Source organism: Gavia stellata, chromosome 15, assembly GCF_030936135.1.
Source record: "Gavia stellata isolate bGavSte3 chromosome 15, bGavSte3.hap2, whole genome shotgun sequence".
NCBI lineage: Eukaryota > Metazoa > Chordata > Aves > Gaviiformes > Gaviidae > Gavia > Gavia stellata.
This window is the reverse complement of record NC_082608.1, coordinates 1,201,847-1,219,657: the sequence shown is the minus strand read 5'-3', so window position 1 is coordinate 1,219,657 and position 17,811 is coordinate 1,201,847. Positions and strand designations below refer to the sequence as shown.

The 17,811-nt window shown below is 57.9% G+C and overlaps 2 protein-coding genes across 2 annotated transcripts; both read right to left on the bottom strand.

Annotated features, from left to right (window-relative positions):
- Positions 1 to 695: 695 nt before the first annotated feature.
- On the bottom strand, positions 696 to 6,241 carry TMEM208 (transmembrane protein 208). Its single transcript, XM_059825078.1, has 6 exons — positions 6,236 to 6,241; positions 6,060 to 6,155; positions 5,888 to 5,947; positions 5,570 to 5,706; positions 2,188 to 2,272; positions 696 to 1,139 (listed from the first exon to the last, which is right to left on the bottom strand). Exons 1-6 carry the CDS (start codon positions 6,239 to 6,241, stop codon positions 1,002 to 1,004), a joined length of 522 nt encoding a protein of 173 aa, XP_059681061.1. The 3' UTR covers positions 696 to 1,001.
- A 1,064-nt stretch (positions 6,242 to 7,305) lies between these two features.
- On the bottom strand, positions 7,306 to 16,318 carry ELMO3 (engulfment and cell motility 3). Its single transcript, XM_059824682.1, has 20 exons — positions 16,241 to 16,318; positions 16,125 to 16,165; positions 15,933 to 16,005; positions 15,806 to 15,856; positions 15,171 to 15,340; positions 14,213 to 14,312; positions 13,957 to 14,108; positions 13,060 to 13,138; positions 12,350 to 12,400; positions 11,902 to 12,024; positions 11,592 to 11,723; positions 11,212 to 11,316; positions 10,609 to 10,717; positions 10,242 to 10,378; positions 9,948 to 10,111; positions 9,704 to 9,816; positions 9,352 to 9,456; positions 8,925 to 9,007; positions 8,580 to 8,660; positions 7,306 to 8,377 (listed from the first exon to the last, which is right to left on the bottom strand). The coding sequence occupies exons 1-20, from the start codon at positions 16,316 to 16,318 to the stop codon at positions 8,165 to 8,167; spliced, it is 2,160 nt and encodes a 719-aa protein (XP_059680665.1). The 3' UTR covers positions 7,306 to 8,164.
- Between the last annotated feature and the right edge of the window lie 1,493 nt (positions 16,319 to 17,811).

Sequence of the window (17,811 nt, the reverse complement as noted above, 5' to 3'; positions counted from 1 at the left end):
ACAACGTGTGGGCAAAAGGTTGTGGATAGCATCAAAAGCTAGGCTGGCACCACCGTGAACTCTGAGCCTGCGTCTCACTCGCACAGGCAAAGCTGCGTGGCTCCGAGCTGGTGAGTCAGAAGCAGGAAGGGGTCACGGGAGTGCGTAAAACAACACAGTGAGCAGGGACAACATTGATAAATCAAAGTAGGCAAAAGCAGAAGCTGCCCTGAGCTGTTCCTGGTCTCTAACACATGATCTCTGCAGCAGTCATGGCACCCTGCCTCTCCACCCTGGGAGAGCTGATTTAAAAGAAAGAAGAAAAAAACAACACAGACTTAGTTTTGGCTTCTTTTAGCTGTAGCCTTTCATCCCGCTGAGCTCCTACAAAGGCAGCACAGGCCAATTTGTGGCTCCCAGAGAGCCCAGGCTCAAACCCAAAAGCTCCAAGTTTGGCTGCGAGCCCTGTTCACAGCACCCCCAGCTGCCCCACACTCCCCCTCTCGCAGGGCAGCTGCAGCCCCTCCGCAGGGTGCGGAGCGGATGCTCCGGCAGGGAGGACAGCACAGAGCAAGCTTGGGAAGGGATGAGACCCCTTGTCTTGGGGGGATTTTGCTTCCCTCTGATCCAGGTCTCCAAGAATACGCTGGCATTTTTAACGGCTCCCCTCTGCGAGCACCCCCGTATGAACACACTGCCAGGACCGTCAATTAGACTCTGCTCTTTAATGTACTATTTCCTCCAACGTTGCAATCCCCAACCTCGAACGCGATACAGCGCTGCTTTAAAAAGGTATTTACACGCATCCCAGCATCACCCCCCTTGTCATCCCAAGGAGCAAGGCCTCGACTGGCGCTAAGAACCAACCAAGGGAAGTCTCTTGCGGCCTTTCTAGCGGAACGGCAGCAATGACAGAGGGCAACATAGCTACTGCAATGGTTTCGGATTGGTTTCAGTCGCATCCCTGATGAAATAACAGCATGGAAATGAGAGACGGCGTTAATCTATCTCCCCAGCCAGGGCTAGAAGCGCTTCATCTGGCGACGTTCTTGACGGCGTTGCTTCTTCTCATTTGGTTCCTGACCGGCGGGTGAGGAGTCGGCTGTAAACCAGGGCCCCAGGATGTTCACCCACAGGAGGTAGAGAGCGCGTCCCGGAGCCTGCAAAACACACGTGGCACAAACTCGGTTGCTTTGGGGACAGCTCTGGCAGGGGTGGTGCTACAGTCAGGAGGGCTGGTCCTACCCAGGAAGCCAAAGGAGCTGGAATATCTTTACAGGCTGGATCAGGGGCATCACAGGATGCACGGAAATCAAAGGCAGTGGCAGGCGTCCAGAATAAATGACCTGATTTCATACAGTTTAGGAACTCGCATGTGGATACAGCACTCAGGCTTCTTATATGGAAATCCCAGCATCAGGTCTGAATTAGACAGAAAGATCCAACTGCCCCAGGCATTCTGCCTCGCCCTCCTTCAGAAAACACACCCGCATTTCTCCGAACTTACAAAAAAAGTGATCCAGATGGTGTCCAGGGGATAGTCAGGGTCTAGGCTGCCCTCTGCCAGGCCAGCTAGAAAAGAACTTGTGCGTAAGGACTGAAATGAGGTAACTTTCTACGCTCCCAAGATTGCCTTATATACCTTTGTGGGCTATATTCAAAGCAACTGTGGGACTTTTTTTTTTTTTTAACTGACTGGAGATACTTTTTATCCTTCTGCAAAAGCAGTTTTAGCTGGAGGCACATGACAAATGATTCAGGAGTAGAAAGAGTCTGGTGTGTTAAGGGGAAATAAAAGGCCACAGCGTTTCATCTACCAAGCGGCACAGCATCCAGCAGTTCCCAGCCTCAGTCCGTGCTGGTCAATGACTAAGAAAACCAAACGAGAAGAAGCACAGTCTGTTTGCCACAGCGACGAAAAGGCTCTACGCACAAAGATGGCTTTCATCTGCCTCATGTTTCTTGTTGCCCTTTCACAGGACCAGAGAGAAAGCCAAGGCCAGCCTAGTTTTTGCATGGCTGACTCAAAGGGATCAGGACTTCTTTCCCTTGTACGGTCTCATTTTTAACAAGATTTGATAGATTAAAAAATGTATCAGAAAATAGTTTTGGCCTAAAACGGGACACTGAAATGAAACGGATAAATAATGTCCTCGGCTCCGAGGACAGGAACAACACAGAGCAAGAAGGAAAACCGCAGGGGCTTACCAAGAGCCAGAAATACCAGACGTAGAGCGAGAAGCAGCTCAGCACTTGGACTATAGCTGTCAGCAGGATCACATCCTTGAGGTGCCTGAGGGAAGAAAAGCAGAACGTTTACCTTCCATTCCAGCCCCCACCGAACACACCAGCTCCTCTGCCACCACAGCCCGTCTGCATCGCCTCCGGGGAGCGACCCTGCCCGGCCCGACCAAAGGACCGTCCCTGCAGCTATGCTTTGCCACACACGGTAATCTAGAAGAAAGAACTGGAGCAGTAACAAAAAAAAAATTATAATCTGGTGAGTTAAGAAGGGCTGATCCCCTCTGAGAAGGGACACTGAGAAAGCTGAGGAATGCGGAGCGGGTGGAAATCAGCAACAAAACCACCACCCCCACAGCCTGCAACAGCAGCCAGCACCCGCTGACTTGACACAGGTCATGGCATGAGTACAGCCCCTCATGGCTGGCTGCACTAGGGGAAGCGTGGATCTTCCCTGCGCCATTGCGCAGGCTGACAGACACACTCGGGGTCACCAAAGGGCTGGGGTGCCGCAAGGACAAGCACACCATCACCTGCAAGCCGAGCTACAGCAAGACAGCTCCCCCTCCCTTCCTGCTTATCCGACTGCGGGGTCTTCCATGCCAGCCTGAGGCAGAGCTGAGAGCAGCTATGGACAAGGACAAGCTGCCCACACTTCCACCACCACCCTCGGGGGGACCTTACACCCAGGAGAGGTAAGTAGGTATTGGTTTTTCAACACACGCCGTGATGGGTTAGAAAAACGTCAACTCCTTCACTCCCACTAAATCATCATCTGCTGGAGTAAGAAACACTCGAGTCACATCGAAGAACACAGTCGAGAAAACAAAGGCAGAGGTAATAGTAATGAAATAGCTTGTCTCATTCTGGGCAGCACAGCACAAAATAAAGTGACCAGAAACAACTGGTTTAAGCTGGGATGCCAGCACCGACTCAAGACACTGCAGAATCCATCAACAGCTCTGTGATGAGATGCTGAGGTTCAGAAATCTCATGCGTCACCGGAGGCCCCGGAGGGATGATAGCAGAGCTCGCACCAAACCCAGCTCTCCCGGGGACCAGCAAGATCGGCCTTCCTCAACCCCAAAGGAACACACAGCATCTGTTTCAGGTACTGCCAGCACGAGGGAAACACCGTCAAATCCGCAGCCTTCCAGAAGCAGCCCCAAAAGAGCACTCATTAATCAGCTGTGGCACACTCAGCTGAGAGGCAGGAAAACATCCGCTGCGTTCTGAAAGGAACTGCTAACCTAGAGGGGTTCCCCGATCCCCAAAGTGGTAATTTAGAGCGCTTCACCTGACAAACAGACACAGTTAGCAGGAGGAGCACTGAGTGTTCGTTAACACTTCGTGTTCGTGTACCACTGGGGTTAAAACAATGAGACTTCCACTCTCACGGCTGAGGGCTCTGCACAGGCTCACGTACAAAGGTACAGGGTAAGGACGGGAAATTCAGCTGTGCAGGTTTTGTTTTTACAGCTCCACTGCCAAGCTGCACCGTGTCTGGCAGAGCCCGTGCCTAGGACAAGCATCAATTAATTTTAATGTGTCATAAAACTCACCCCAAGGGTGTATTGCTCAGACAGAAAAACCACAGCGCCCCAGTACCAAGGGAAATATGATGTCTGCAACCAGGGCTGCAGCGGTGCTACAACTGCGCCTGACACCTTTTCGCAGCAGGTAATGGGATCCCTGTGCTAACTCCTGTCAGCCATGTCCCACAACAGCGCCATCACACACGTGCATGGGGCAGTTATCGGGGCACCCAGTCTGCTTCAGGGCCTCACACATCTCCCACAACTTAGGAGAATACACCAAACGACATCAAACTCCTGTATTTTCCTTACTCTACTGTCCCATGTTGTGTTTCACAAAAAAGGTATCTAAAATATTTTACGGTTCTACTCCAGAGAGCCAAAGCGGTGTAAAACAGGAGAAAAAAACTCGGCTGACCAGCAGAAAAAAGAAGTCACTATAGCATGAAGAGGGTGTAAAGCACCCAGCTCACAAATCACGCTAGAAAGAATTCTCTCTCTTCCTGGCCACCTCATCCCTGGGCTGAGTCTCTTACACCAGGTATCTCAGTCCTTCTGGCTGCACATAGAAAATTTACTCCTCCACTAACAAACACATAAGATGAGAGCTCATCCTGTGCAGAGACAGCAGGTTCTGGACCACACAAGTCGGCCTGCCTGCTGATAACATCCCCGGGCACCTGCTGGCTGCAGAAATAAAACTTCTGTGAAGAAAAATAAAAATATATAAATCAATTCACAGCCCTTTCAGCATCACTTGACGTGATGCAGAGGGCTCTGCTGGAAACAAGGCCTCACTGTGTTTCTTCCAAAGCCTGGCAAGCGAAAGATAGAGGTAAACCTTAAATTGTAGGACAAGGGCATGGGAGGGAAGGGGCCAAGTACCCCGGGTACCTCGCTGAGCATGCGCTGAAGATCCCCAGCAATAACTGGGGCAACAGACAGAGGCTGAGGGCAGGAAGGACAGAGAGCAAAGCCTGACATGTCCACGACTGCCTGGCAGTTTTCTGCAACTACTTTGGGGCTCGTGGTTGGAAAAGATGTAAATCTAGAAGATATTTCTGCTGTTACAGTAGTGTTCTCTCCTTATTTTATTTACCATCGTTTTGTAAGAATTACTTTTGTGTGTTCCTTGACCGAGGAAAAGAATTACGGCACCACCAGGAACACTGCACAGGCAAACACTTGGTGCTGTCTGCAGACCGATGCGGAGAATGCACAAGCAGAGGGGCAGAAAAGGCTGAGGAGGTGAGAGGAGCTGGCTAAGACAGTGGGGAGGTTTTTAAGTGTGGAGGTTTTTTAGTGTGGAGGCAACTGAATTAGGACGGTTCAAGACACAGCCAGTTTGCAGCCAGGGTGGGGTAACTGGCAGCGCGTGCCCTTCCGCTCTGTCAAGCGCTATCTGCAGCAGTGGTTTAAAAAAAAAAAGTATATTCCTCTGTGTGTTGCAGAAGTGCGCACAGTGTCAGCGCTGTCTCTTCACTGAAAGAAGGTTGGAACCTGCTCCAGCTGAACCGTTTGGGATCTCCTACCTGTGCGCCTCAGCCCTAAGGACAGTGACCAGGCTGACACAGCCACGCGGCGGCTCATGACTAGTGCATGCCGGGCCAAGCATTCAGATAACAAGGACAGTTTAGGTACATTCTTGGAAAAAAATGGCTACAGGCTTCTAGCTGCCCTCATGCCTGCACCGGTGGGCAAGCTGAGGTGGGAGCTGTGGCCCAGCCTTCTCCTTCGGGGGCTCTCCCGGCTCTGCGTGCACGCTCAGGCAGCAGGTCCTGCTCACCTGGACTCGTGCGGGTGTGGACACTCACTCTGCCATCCCCTGCTCCATATTCAGGTCAATTCCCCCGTCGGCAAGGCTGCCATCGTCTGCGAAAGACGGCTTTGCCATGGAGTTCATGGACCGGTAGCTGGTGCCGTAGACCGCCGAGCTGAAGATGAATGCTAGCTGCAACAAGGAAACAGCTGTCAGCCACAAAAGCCACGACTCCCGGGCAGAGCAGCAGCAGCCTGCCGTCCTCGCCCGTGGCGACAACAGGGAAAGGACGTGGTTCTCCGCCGGGCCAGGCCCAGGCGCCCCTCGCCAGGGCGGGAGACGGTGCCCTGCCCGCAGCGGGCCGGGCGCTCACCCACGTCCAGGCGGAGGCAGCGGGGTAGAAGATCACCAGGTTCACCACGGCGTAGACGGCCTGCGGAGAGAGCACGGCACGGCTGTCTGCCCGGCACGGCCCCGCCCGGGGCCCGGCCCTCCCCACCGCCCCGGCGCCGCGCCCCGCCGGAGCCCTCCCCGGCCGCACTCACGGAGGCCCCCAGGATGATGCGGAGGTAGAAACGCAGCGTCTCCCGGTTCTCCTCGAAGATCTGTTTCTTGCCCTTGGTGCCCGCCTTCCCCTTGGGCTGCGGAGCCAAGAGAGGCGGTCAGCGGCCTCGCCCGCCCCGGGCCCCCGGGCGCCCGCACCCCCGGCCCCGCCACTCACCGCCATGGCCGCGCCGGCTCCGCGCTCCGCTTCCGGCCCCCACCGGAAGTGGTACCGGAAGGGGCGGGGCCGCGCATGGCACCTGGCGGCCCGGGCCTACCTGAGGCCGGGGCGGGGAGGCCGCAGGCCTGGGGGTGCCCTCAGGTCCCCTCCCCGGATTTGGGGCCTCCTCTGTCTCCGGGGAAGTTCTGCGGTTCCCAGGGGACCCTGAGGCCTTTCCCCTGGCCCCACGGTGCAGCCCAGGGGGTTGGGGTGCCGGTGCCGGCCCTTCCCATCTCAGCCCCCCCGCCCCGTACAGCCCCTTGGCCCGCCCGTGCCCATCACCTCCCCTGGGCTCTCAGGAGAAGGTGCCCTACAGCACCGCGGCCGCGTCAGGGCCCTGCACGGCCATCAAGAGCCTGACCAGAAGCCGAGTGAGCCACGTTGGTCTCGCCTCAGGAGCTCCGCTGGCTCCTGGGAGGTGGTTCGGTGCGTGGGGCGAGAGCTGGGGCTGCAGAGCCCGGCCCTGCAGGGCAGCAGCCTCACCGAGACCGCCTTCACCAGCCTCATCTTTCCTTGTAACAGCCTCTATGGCTGGGACGCCGCTCGCCAAGCTTCAAGCTCAAGAGGCACTGGCCCGCTTGCAGGAGCTGAGCCTGCCCAACTTGTTACCAGGACCGCCTGCAGTGCTCCTAACCCTTTCTAGGCTGGAAACAGCTATAGCTGTCACCCCACAGCCACCTTCCTCGGAGGTGACTTGACTCCGTGCCTACTCTTCCACTCAGCAGTAGGAACAAAACCTTCCTGCCAGCCATCCTCCAGGCTTCTTCACGCTCAGTGCCGCAGTTTCCACGGTGCTGCAGCACAGTCTTGCCCGCTTTGCTCCCTTTTTGCCCGCAGTCAGCCTGACCCCTTCCCCAAACATTTGGAAAGGACACAGCCCCGAGTTCTCCACAAGTGTTTATTGTCCCTATATGCGGGAGGCAGAGGCACAGTCGGAGCCCCGGCGACCTGCGGCTGCAGTCACAGGCTACACCCGATGGAGAAGCCATAGGCACGAGGAGGTGCGGGGCGTTGGGGTGGGAGCCGTGGGGGCCGGGAAGGAGGTAGCTTGTTATGGTGCAGTAGTGCAGCAGCATAGCTTAAGTGTGCAAGTACCCACCCAGGGCGGGAAAAGGCACCAGGATTGGCACGAGCGCTGCAGTGCCAGGCAGCAAAGGCAGACCGAGGTCTCCTCCTGACACCAGGCATGGCAGCAGCGAGGCCCTGCCCAGCCGAAATGGCGCTGGGAGAGAGGTTTGTACCCTAAACACAGCACTTCCAGGAGTGGAAGCACACAGGGATCAGCAGAAAAACGTTTCAGTGCAGCACGGGCTCAGCTGGGCAGGCACACCGTGCTCTGGAGATGCTGTCTGCTCACCAAACTGAGCGGAAAGGGTGTTTTATCCTTTTTCTAACCCCTTTCTTGGCCAGAAAGGATCCCCTACGCTGATGCGGCGAGCCAGGCAGTGCAGATTCGTACCTTTGTAATGCTGCCGCCGCTCCAGCTGTCTCAGGGCTGCCTGTACCTTTAATTCCTGCCCGCATCCTTGCCCTCTCTGCCCAAAGCCTGGCTGCAGTGTGGGGGGCAGTGCCACCACAGAGAGGTTCAGCTGTCTGGAAGTATTTCATCTCGCCTGCCCGTGGCAGGGGGGCAAAGCAGCCAGGTCACCCCCTCTGAACAGGAGCCTGACGCTCGGTGGCTCAGCCCCGTCCTCTCGCAGCAGGGCAGGACACAGGCAGGGAAGGGTGGGCAGTTCCCTCTGGGATGGGCAAGGTGCAGGCAGCGCACGCCCAAGCCCCCAGCCAGTGCCTGAGCTTGTCCCTTTGGGCCGGAGATGAGGGACAGAGCCTGGAGGAAGGGGTTTGGTTTTGGAGGGTGTAGAGGGGGGACGGGGCACAGGGAGGAACTCACTGCTCTGCGTGGCTGAAGTCATAGCAGAAGTTTAAGTTGCTGGGGGGCTTTGGGACAGGAGGGGGTGTGTCAGGGATGCTGACGTTCTCCAGGTCCAAGAGCCGCAGCTTGAGCTCCATGGACAGCAGGACATCGAGGTCTGTCTGCGTTCGCTCGCTCGTCATCTCCTTGCCCAGGAGCACGTTCAGCCCATCCGTCCAGAGGCAGAACTGGGGAGGCAGAGCACGGGCATCTCTGGCACCAGCCCTGGGCAGGCGGAGAGCCCACCTCTCCCCGCCCTGTGGCTCACACCCTAGGCAAGCCCAGGAGGGTGGGCTGGGTCAGGCACACATGACTCCCTTCCCTGCCTGCTGTACCCTGGCGAGGACATCTAGCCACAGCGTGCCTCCCCAGCAGACCCTTGGAGCTCACCTCGTACCGGGTGGGGGCAATGAAGTTGAGGCAGTATTCCTCTACGTCGTACAAGATGGAGAAGGCCAGCTCCAGGACATCCTGTGGGGACAACATAGCAGGTAGCCGGCTTCTCAGCTGGACTCTTTCCAGCCTGGTGGGCTTCCGAGCAGGAGCTGCCTCCCAGCCTCCTCCTCTGCACCCCAGAAGACACAAGAGGTCTCCAGTCTCAAACTATGTGAAAAACCTGCCACTGTCCACGAAACCACCCAACCTGCCACCATCTACCCACCACCAAAAACCATCAGCAGCTGGGGAGGGGAGCGTGCTGGGCCCCCTCTGCCAGGCGGGGTGGGAGATGCTGACCTTGTTCTGCTTCCCTGAGCTCTTCTCCTTCATGTGTGGACATTCCTTCCCCACAAGCAGCATCTTCATGTCTGCCACAGGAACTGGGACAAGCGGAGGAGCTGTGAGCGCCTGCTCTCCTCTCCTCTCCCCCAGGTCCCTGGCACTCAGAGCCCAGCAGAGCCCGAGCGTGGGGGCTCACAGCCACCTGCAACTCGGGGCAGGGGGGGCTCAAGCCGCTCTGCAGCGCCCTTTGGAGGGCCAGCCCGCCCCAGCCTGAACTCCCACAGCTCCCAGTCCCACAGTACCAGCGGGCACTGGGCCAGGTGCACGGCAGCCAGGCAGAGGGGCAATTCCCACCTTAAGGCATCCCCAGCACGGCACAGCTGGGGTGGGCAGAGGGCTCCCCTCCCTCCTTCCCACCCTCTTCTTTCTCCCCATCACCTACTTTTCTCTGGCAGGCTCTCGATGGGGGGAGAGTGCACCCCCTCCTCCACGTCCCCATAGTGCAGCACCTTGTGGTTGGGTGACAGGCGGCAGTACCAGAGTTTGTCTGCAGCAGAAGGGCCGTTGGGAAATGCTCAGCCTCCCCTCGCTGAGGTCCCCTTCCCCATGTGGATGGAGCTGCCCCCTCATCAGCACACCCCACTTGGTCCCACCCTGGGGGTTAGCCCATCCTGGGAGCTGGGCACGCTACTCCCTGCAGATTAATTGCGACTTCCCCAGTGGCGGGGGACGTGGGGACAAGCCTCTGCCCCCCTCCCGGGACCCTCGTCCAGGAGCAGAGGGCTGGTACTCACCCTGCCTGCGGCGGCTGCTGATCTTGCGGAAGAGGGTGCCCTCGCAGAGGTGCAGCAGGCGCTGCTGTCGGATCAGCTCCAGGAGCTCCGGCTTCAGCCTCTCACGCAACTCCCTGGGGTTTCACCAGCAGAAGAGGAGCACGGCTGCTTCAACAGGTGCTCGCTGACCTCCCCAGCCCCACGGCGTCTCCCCCCGCCACGGCCCCCCATCGCAGCTCTGGCTCCCTGCCCGCAGCCCACTCACAGCACGGGCACAGCCAGCGTCTCCTCCTGGTGCAGCCGCTCCGTCTGCCGCAGCTTCAGGATCTCGCTGTAGTTCAGCGCGTTCACTCTGGTCTTGAATAGCTCCAGAGAGGTTGGCTTGAGGGACAGGGTCCTGGTGATCTGCTCCCGCACCACCTGCAGCACCTGCGGGGCCCCGGACGTCACCCCCAGTCTGGTGACGCTCCCCAGGGCCCCCGAATTTGTGCACAGCCCGTGGCCCCAGCTCCTGTCCAGGGCCCCAGCTCCCGTCCAGGGCCCCAGCATCCCCTTGCACCTTGTCAAAGTCCTCCTGGGTAGCGCGCATCTCCTTCCAGGTCTTGTTCACCAGCTGGATGCAGATGCAGAAAAGCTCTTCAAAGAAATGATCCTGCCCGAAGAACATAGGGTAAAAGGCCTGAGCCGTCTCCGAGCCTGTGGTGAGAAGGACAGATCATGCCATGCTCCCCAGTTTTTCCAGGGGATTTCAGTATCCAGGAGAACCTGGACATTTCCCAGCCCTACCTCCCCTTCCCCTGCTGTCAGCCACGCCAGAGCCTGGTGGCCCCACGTACGCAGCCCCCTGCCCTGGCAGCTTGTCCCCAACTCCTGCCAGCCAGCAGGCAGCAGCACTGGGAGAAGGACAAGCCGGGGCGCACACATACACGGCTCTCCAACGTGCAGGATCTCGCAGAGGATCAGGGTGAGCTGGATGCTGCTTCGAGCGAAGGGGCATTCGTGTTTGTCTTCCCGGCTGCTGTTCTCGAGGACAAACTGGAGGAGAGGGTCGTTGCCTTGCGTTACGCGGGCCACGGACTCGGAGGGTGAGCTGTCCCCCCGCGTTGAACCATCCCTAACAGAAGTAATTCACTCTCCCCAAAAACCAGCCCCAGCCTCTTCTTTCCCCTGAGGCGGTGCTGGAGCTGATCACAGGCACAGCAGGTCGGAGCGTGGCTAATGCTCTGCAGCCACGGGCTGGTTTTGGCCCAATCGCCCTGGTTTGCTCAGACGTGAACAAGGCCTGGAAACCAAGCTGTGGGCAAAACACTAAAAATTACGGGGACCCTTCACTGCCACCAGCCTCAAACACCTGCTCCTACCCACAGGGAGGACTCGGCTCCATCTGAAACAGGGCAACGGTAGGACACCTGCCCAAAAGGGACATCCTCGCCTGGGTCTGGCCAAGGACAGCTCACAGGGAAAGGAAAAGAAGGTGGAGATCCACCAGCACCTCTCTGCCAGGGAGTTCTCCGTGAGAAAACACGCACCCTGCTATAGGCGTTGGGAGTGTGCCTGGAGAAATACACCATGTTGTCGAGGGCGAGGAGTCCCGGCGGGGCACGGCGGAGGTCTTCCGCTGGGTTGCTGTTGTTCTAGGAGGACACAAAAGGATGCAATTTAGCAGCTGCTGCTGTCTTCTCTGCGCAGCAGAGTCCTCCTGACACAGCCATGGGGTTTGCCTTTTGAGTCCCGGCAGCTCCACAGCACCCGCTGTTTAATGGTGCTGAGGGAGCTGAAGGGAGGTGCTGCATGGTGGCCCATCAGCATCTGCAGGGACACCAGGCTTAGGGGAGCCATCAGAAGGTACCACCAAGGCCGGGTGGCAGAGCCAGCGTGGGGCTGGGGAGGGGATGCATGGGGGACGCACCATGAAGCCCAGCTTGCGGAACTCCTTGGCACACAGGGATCGCCGGCGCTCGGTGCTGAAGTTGCTGGCAGGCGTGTCGCTCTCCGACTCAAAGGCGGTTTGGCGCAGTGACTGGAGGAGCTCCCGCTGTTCCTGGAGGGAAAGCGGAGAGGAGAGGATGCCGGTGAGCCCTACACAAGCAGGTTCTCCCAGGACAAACCAACAATGAAATCAAATGTGCTGCGTTCAACTAAAGGTGAACCTCCACCTGTCTCTAGTTCCGCAGGTGGAAGACACCAGGACCAGACGCGCAAGGAGACTGCTCCCAGACCTGTGAGTAGGGATCCATGGAGGTCCTCATGCGGCGCTCGCACAGGTTGAGGCTGACGGACTGCAGCACGTACAGGTAATGGGCCATCTCGTCCCCCAGTGGCTCGGAGCTGTGGATGATGTTCTACAGGAGACCGCAAGTGAGAAGGTTCCCTTGGGCTGCTGCTCCTCGTTCCTCCAAGCCCAAGGCCCAACAGCCAAAGCCCGGCAGGTCTTGCTGCTTGAAGAGGCATTAGGAAGCGGGCAGCTCCCCTCCGGGCTGGGCGAGAGCTGGGTGCGCTGAACCACAGGCAGCCGGGGGTGCAACGCTGGGCACATGGGTGCCAGCACAGCAGCACCCATAGGAGGCATCAAGGAAGGGGCGCAGGGCACGCAGGCAACCCAGCCAGGGCTGGTCACCAAAGGCTGAGGAAGGACAGAGCAGATCCTTGACAAACCCAGCTCCTCACCTTGTGGATAAACTGCCTGATGTTCTTCTCCCTCAGGTAGTCCATCATATCCTAGGAAGGGAAGATGCTGTGAGGCATTCCCCAGCTCTGCACACCACCATTTCCCAAAAAAAGACGGTGTTCCCTCTGCAGGCCCCCTTCCCCGCTATGCCTGGCTTTGGGCCACAGGCAGGGTGGGGACAGAAAGGAACCAGCAGTCTCAGGAGTGACACCGGTGAGCTGGAGACCTGCCCCCAGCTTCCACCTCCCCGGGCAGCCAGGACTAGCCCACGCCAGTGGGACTCAAACAGATCCTGCCCCACCAGGCTGCCAGGACAGGTTGTGTCAGTCAAGAAGAGGCAGAGTGAGGACACAGACTTGAAACATCTCCGGGCACCTCTGACAGCCCTGCCATCCCAGAGAACACAAACACTGCAGTGGAAGACCCAGCTGCTCAAGACCCCATCACGAAGGGGCCCAGCCATGATGGCCCAGATGTGCCAGGCGCTGGATCTGGGCCGTCACAGTCACTGTGCCACCACCAGCCGTGATACTTCTCCTGTCATTTGAGAACTTCCATCCCCCCAGAACTACTCCAAGGGGTGTGAGACAACAGAGGCCTCTCAGCAGAGCAACCCCATGACAGGGGCACTGCGGTGCTTGGATCTGCAATGCCCACCACGCTGCCGTCACCTGGTCCTGCCTACTGCCTACAGAGAGCAGCCCCTTACCCGCCGCTCAGCGTCGGTCGCAGCCAGCAGCAGCGCAATGAGCAGGGCCATCGCCTTCAGCTGCAGCTGGGCATTTGTCCTGCAGAAGAAGGATGAGGAGGATGGGGAGAGTCACCAGCTCTGAGGATGGTCTCGCCCTTCCCAAGGCAGAGTCCTCTCCCCACTTCACTGGTGGACGCCCGTGCGTGGAGCCGGGGGACCCAGAGAGGCCAGAGCCACGAGTCAGCAGCTACTAACAGCGGGACCAAGGGTGAGATGGTCCCCACAGCTGTGACTACAGAGCACCCATGGATGGATCAGGTATCGCTCTGCACGCACCCACGGGTGCAGCATTTTAGAGCTGCAGGAAAACCCATGGCGAGCAGCAGACTCCCATCTGGCAGGAGCCCTGGGCACGAGCCTCTCCCTTTTCTAGAAAGGGAAACCTCCAAACTGAAGAGATGCAGAGGTATGACGAAGATGAGGGAACGAAGAACCCACCTTAGCTGAGGGATTTAACAAATTCTGTCTGTTCAGTACAGCACCCCCCCCACCACCCCCCCCCCCCCCCCCAAGTTGCAAGGAACGTACTACTGCTCCTAAATACACTGGGGAAAGGGAAGGAAGAGCCAATGCCAGAAAAAATGCAGTCAGCTAAAGAACCAAGGTATCTGAATGAAACAGGCCGTGAATGAACCCGTGAAGGAATCTGACCTGGAAACAGGATGGTTTCCAGGACAGACCATCCCTCCCCCAGCAGTGGGGACAGGACAGGCTGCCCACCCACAACTTGTTTAGGAAGGGACAGTACAACGTTGTGCCGGGGATAATCAGCAGCACCCGGAGAAATCCCCTCCATCGCCTCATCCCCACCGGCTTCGGGATGGGTGCAAACGGTGCTCTGGCCTCTCCACTTACACCTGCAGGTGGGTAAGAAGACGATCCAGCGTCACTTCTTTTTTGACTAGCTCAAAGAGGAGGCGACTGGTGGGTACCATATTCTCCAAGATAGACAAGGAGAGCTGCTGGACAGATGCATCCACCGCATTCATATTGACGTAACTCACTACCTACGAGACACAAAACCATCCGTCAACGGCAGGCTGAGCCTGGGTGACGAGGGCAACAAGGAATCCCAAGGGCACAGGCTGTGGAACCTGCAGAAGGTGCTTACCTTCTTGATGAAGGCTGCACTAAGAGTCTCCCAGGAAACAAAATCATGCTCCATCAGCTCCATGAAGGCCTTCAGGGTGTGAGCTAGCATCTCCCCTGTACTGGAGGGACAGATGAGCAAACACAGTGAGATGGGTCCAGATTACCCCACAGTCACCACAATAAGATGGGAGAACAGTTGCACGTTGGTGGGTACATTAGAAACAGCTAGAGAAGCAGAGAGCAGCGAGCGGGAGAAGAAAGGAAAGAGAAACTGTTGGGTAAGAAATCGGACTCTTGCTTAGTCATCCCAGGAAGTCAAGGCAGGGGAATTTCCACAGTTTCTGGAAAGCTGTGTTGCCAGGGTACAAAGATCACTGCAGGCAAGCCCTCGGGAAAGCCAAGCCACCCCAAATCCCTCCCCCAAGAAACACGTGCTGCGCTGCCTGGTTTTGGGCTCCACATCCTCTGTGAGATAGGAGCTCAGAGGAGATGCACCATCACGTCCTGGAAGAGTCAGGCAGGCACTAGTTTGGCAACCAGGGTTTCCTTGAGCTGCCTGCAGACCTCTTGCAGCTAAAACCTCAGGGCAGAGAGATTATTCGAGGTGGCAGGAATGAGCAGCAGCAGAGGCTACGATCATCGCAGGAGGTTTTCCAAACCCCATGGGGCTGCAGGTGGCCCAGCCAGTGAAGGGATGGGAGGTTCAAGTCTGGGCACATTCACGAGAAGTCAGGACCACAGACCCCTGGGGACCTTCCCCCAGCTGCCAGCGTGCGGGGACACAGCCACGTACCTGCAGGGAAGGAGCCTGCAGAGCCAAGTGCCCTGCTGCCAGTGCTGCCCTTCATGCCGCAGGGATCAACAAGCCAGGAACATGAACCGAGTCCACTCCAACACCCAGCTTAGAGCTCATGCAGCATTAGCAAGAGAGAAGAAAAGTCAAGAACTGCAAAGAAAATTCCTCTCCTGATACTCACTCATTCCCTTCTTCCACAATATAGAAGATTTGTTTCAAGCCATTCCTGTTGATAAACTCCTGAGCAAAGGTAACGTCTTGGGAGAGGCTTGCAAGCTTCTTCAGCGAGTCAGTCTTCACATCCGAGTTGTTGCTCTGGATTCCGCTGTACAACCTCTCTGCTTCTTGGTCCTACCAGGAAGGAAAGAATCAAGCGAAAGGGGCTCATGGAAAGACAGCGAGAAGCTTGGAGGTAGAGGCTGGAAGAGCTTAAGAACAAGTTTTGGAAGAAGGCTCAGGCTAGAGCAGCCCCGGTGAGGAGCTAGACCGAGAGACAGAGCCACCAGAGCAGAGACCAGGAGGAGCTGAGGAAGGTCAAGCTGGTGCGACGCTAAGAACGCTTGATGAGTTGGCCCACGCGTCCAAAGCATCTCAAGATGATTTAGTTTCTCTTCAAGCTCCCCCAAGCTCTGCTGAGGGAGAATGAAGGTTGAGACAGGTCTGCTAGGTCTGAGGCACCGAGAGGAGCCGTCATGAGCCAGAAGTCGCCGAGCGAGGCAGCGGCAGAGGGCTTGGAGCACCGCATCGCCCCATCGCAGGGGGACATCCCACCAGAGCACACGGCGGAGAAGGAGACGGGGGGACAGAGGGATGTACCGGGGAGGTGGTCAGCCGTAAAATGCTCCCATTCTTAATCTCCCCGCGGTTCTGTAAGGAGAAAGGAACCGGTGAGCTGGCGAGCACCGTGCCGGCGGGGCCGGGGGGAGGTCGGGGGGCTTCTCACCGACTCGGTGATGTAGGTCTGCCGCCCGTCCGCGTACTGCAGGGCGTAGTGCTCGGCGTTGGGCAGGCTCCACCTGCGGCAATGGGCGGCCGGTCACAGCACCGTACGGCTAGTGCCGGTCACCGCCGGGCCAGCGGCAGCCCGGTCGCGAGCTGTCACGACCCGATGGTTGGCGGTGGGTACAGTACTCACGCATCGCAGACGTCCTTGAGCACCGAGGCGAGGGGCTTGGTCTGCAAGCGAGACGGCGGCCATGAGTTGGGGTGGGGGGTCCGGGTGGGGGGGGCTTGGGGGGTGCCGGGCCGTACCTGCTGGAGCTCGATGAGCTGCGGGATGGCTCCCACCATCTGGATGGCGATCTTGACCACGTCCTTGGGCGGCGGCATGGCCTCCGCGGCGGCACCGTCACCGCTCGGCACGGCTCCCCGCCCCACCGCGCCGCAGTTCCGGGTCGCTGCTGCCTCCCCGCCTCCCGGAGGGCCCCTGCCGCCAGCCCCGAGGCCCTGCCGCCGCCACCGGTCTCGATGGCGGTGGCGGACCCAGCCCCGAGCAGGCCCAGCCCGGCCCCCTCACCTGAGCTGACGCGGGATCGGCAGGACCCACCTCCACGGCGAAGATGGGGCCTCCCGCCCAGAAAGGGCCCGGCCCCGCCAGTGGATGAGGGGGACGGCCGGCACCCCGCTTTTCGGGGGCACCCCATCCCTCCGGGCTCGGCGGAGAGGAGGCGCAGGCCAGGACGGGAAACTCTGGAAAGTTTTTTGTTTATTCACGTCAGAGAACACTGTACAAATATTACAGGCAATTTTCTTTCCTCGCAAAAAGAGTATAAAAATAATCTTTATATAGGAATCAAAAGTTCATTTGCGACTGTAAATTTTTCTCTAGGTATCCTTTTCCGACGGTTGTCTAACTGGTGGCAAACACGAACACTTGGAAGGAGGGCAAGGACCAGGCAGTACACGGAGAGCTCGAGCTACACCAAAGCCACGGAGCCTAGCTAACGCGCGCGCAGGACCGAGGGCGTTCGGTCAGCTTCCATGCGAAGGAGGGAAGGTTCGGGGACTGGCTGCATGCGGGCTGGAAGTTCACCCCCCCGATGGGGTCCCACGCCACGGCTGTCTCGCTGGCAGCAGCTGCCCGCTGCCAAACTAGAGAGTGTCCCGTTGTTCCTCCTGAATTCTTCACACTATTCCCAAAGAGGACGCCAGTGCTTCGGGGCTGCAGAGAGTAACGGCTCTTCCGCAGGAGTCCCACACAGAACAGGATGGCCTGAGGAGCCACCTCGGGGACGCAGGTCCCAAGCATATACTCTTCTCAGCTCTGCGGGCTCCAAGAATTAAAGACTTTACATCTCTTATTGCTGGTGCTCCAGCTGGTTGTGTGGTTCACAGGCGGCGAGCAGCTAAGCGGAGAAGTTAAACATCAGCTGGTTACGTGGATGGCTGCAAGCTACCTCTCTGCTATGGCCAGCCACGCTTCCTGGCATGGCTTCTCTTCGGTAGTTTGTGGAGCAGGAAAGGCAGGACAGCTGCCACGACCGCAACAACAGGAAGATGTGCAAAACTGAAGACGCTGAAATAAGGATCTGACCGAAAACCAAAGTTGGGGCTTGCAAAACACAACACAAATCGATCAGGGCATTTTGCTCCAGCTAAAACGCACCAGGATCCAAGACTGGTACCACCCAATCATCATAACAAACCCAACAGCAGACCTTCCATTACAAAGCAATGAAGAAAATCTTGCGAAAAAATGATGCAGAGAAAGCATCACACTAGCGACCTGCCACAGGATCAGGAATTGGGAGCGTGGGTATGGATGCTAGAGAAGAAAGCCTGATCCTGAGCAGATGCTAAGGGAGAAAAAGGGAGGGGGGGGG

Bases quoted from the DNA above. Each gene is read 5' to 3' on its own strand.
- TMEM208 (XM_059825078.1), bottom strand. The intron at 5,707-5,887 runs GTGAGCGCCCGG...TCCTTGTTGCAG, and splicing joins CTGCCTCCGCCTGGACGTGG to CTAGCATTCATCTTCAGCTC. The intron at 1,140-2,187 runs GTAAGCCCCTGC...TGTGTTTTGCAG, and splicing joins TCTGGTATTTCTGGCTCTTG to GCTCCGGGACGCGCTCTCTA.
- ELMO3 (XM_059824682.1), bottom strand. From the start codon at position 16,318: ATGCCGCCGCCCAAGGACGTGGTCAAGATCGCCATCCAGATGGTGGGA. The intron at 11,317-11,591 runs GTGCGTCCCCCA...GTGTCCTCCTAG, and splicing joins TCCGCAAGCTGGGCTTCATG to AACAACAGCAACCCAGCGGA. The intron at 10,112-10,241 runs GTGCAAGGGGAT...GGGGCCCCGCAG, and splicing joins CCCAGGAGGACTTTGACAAG to GTGCTGCAGGTGGTGCGGGA.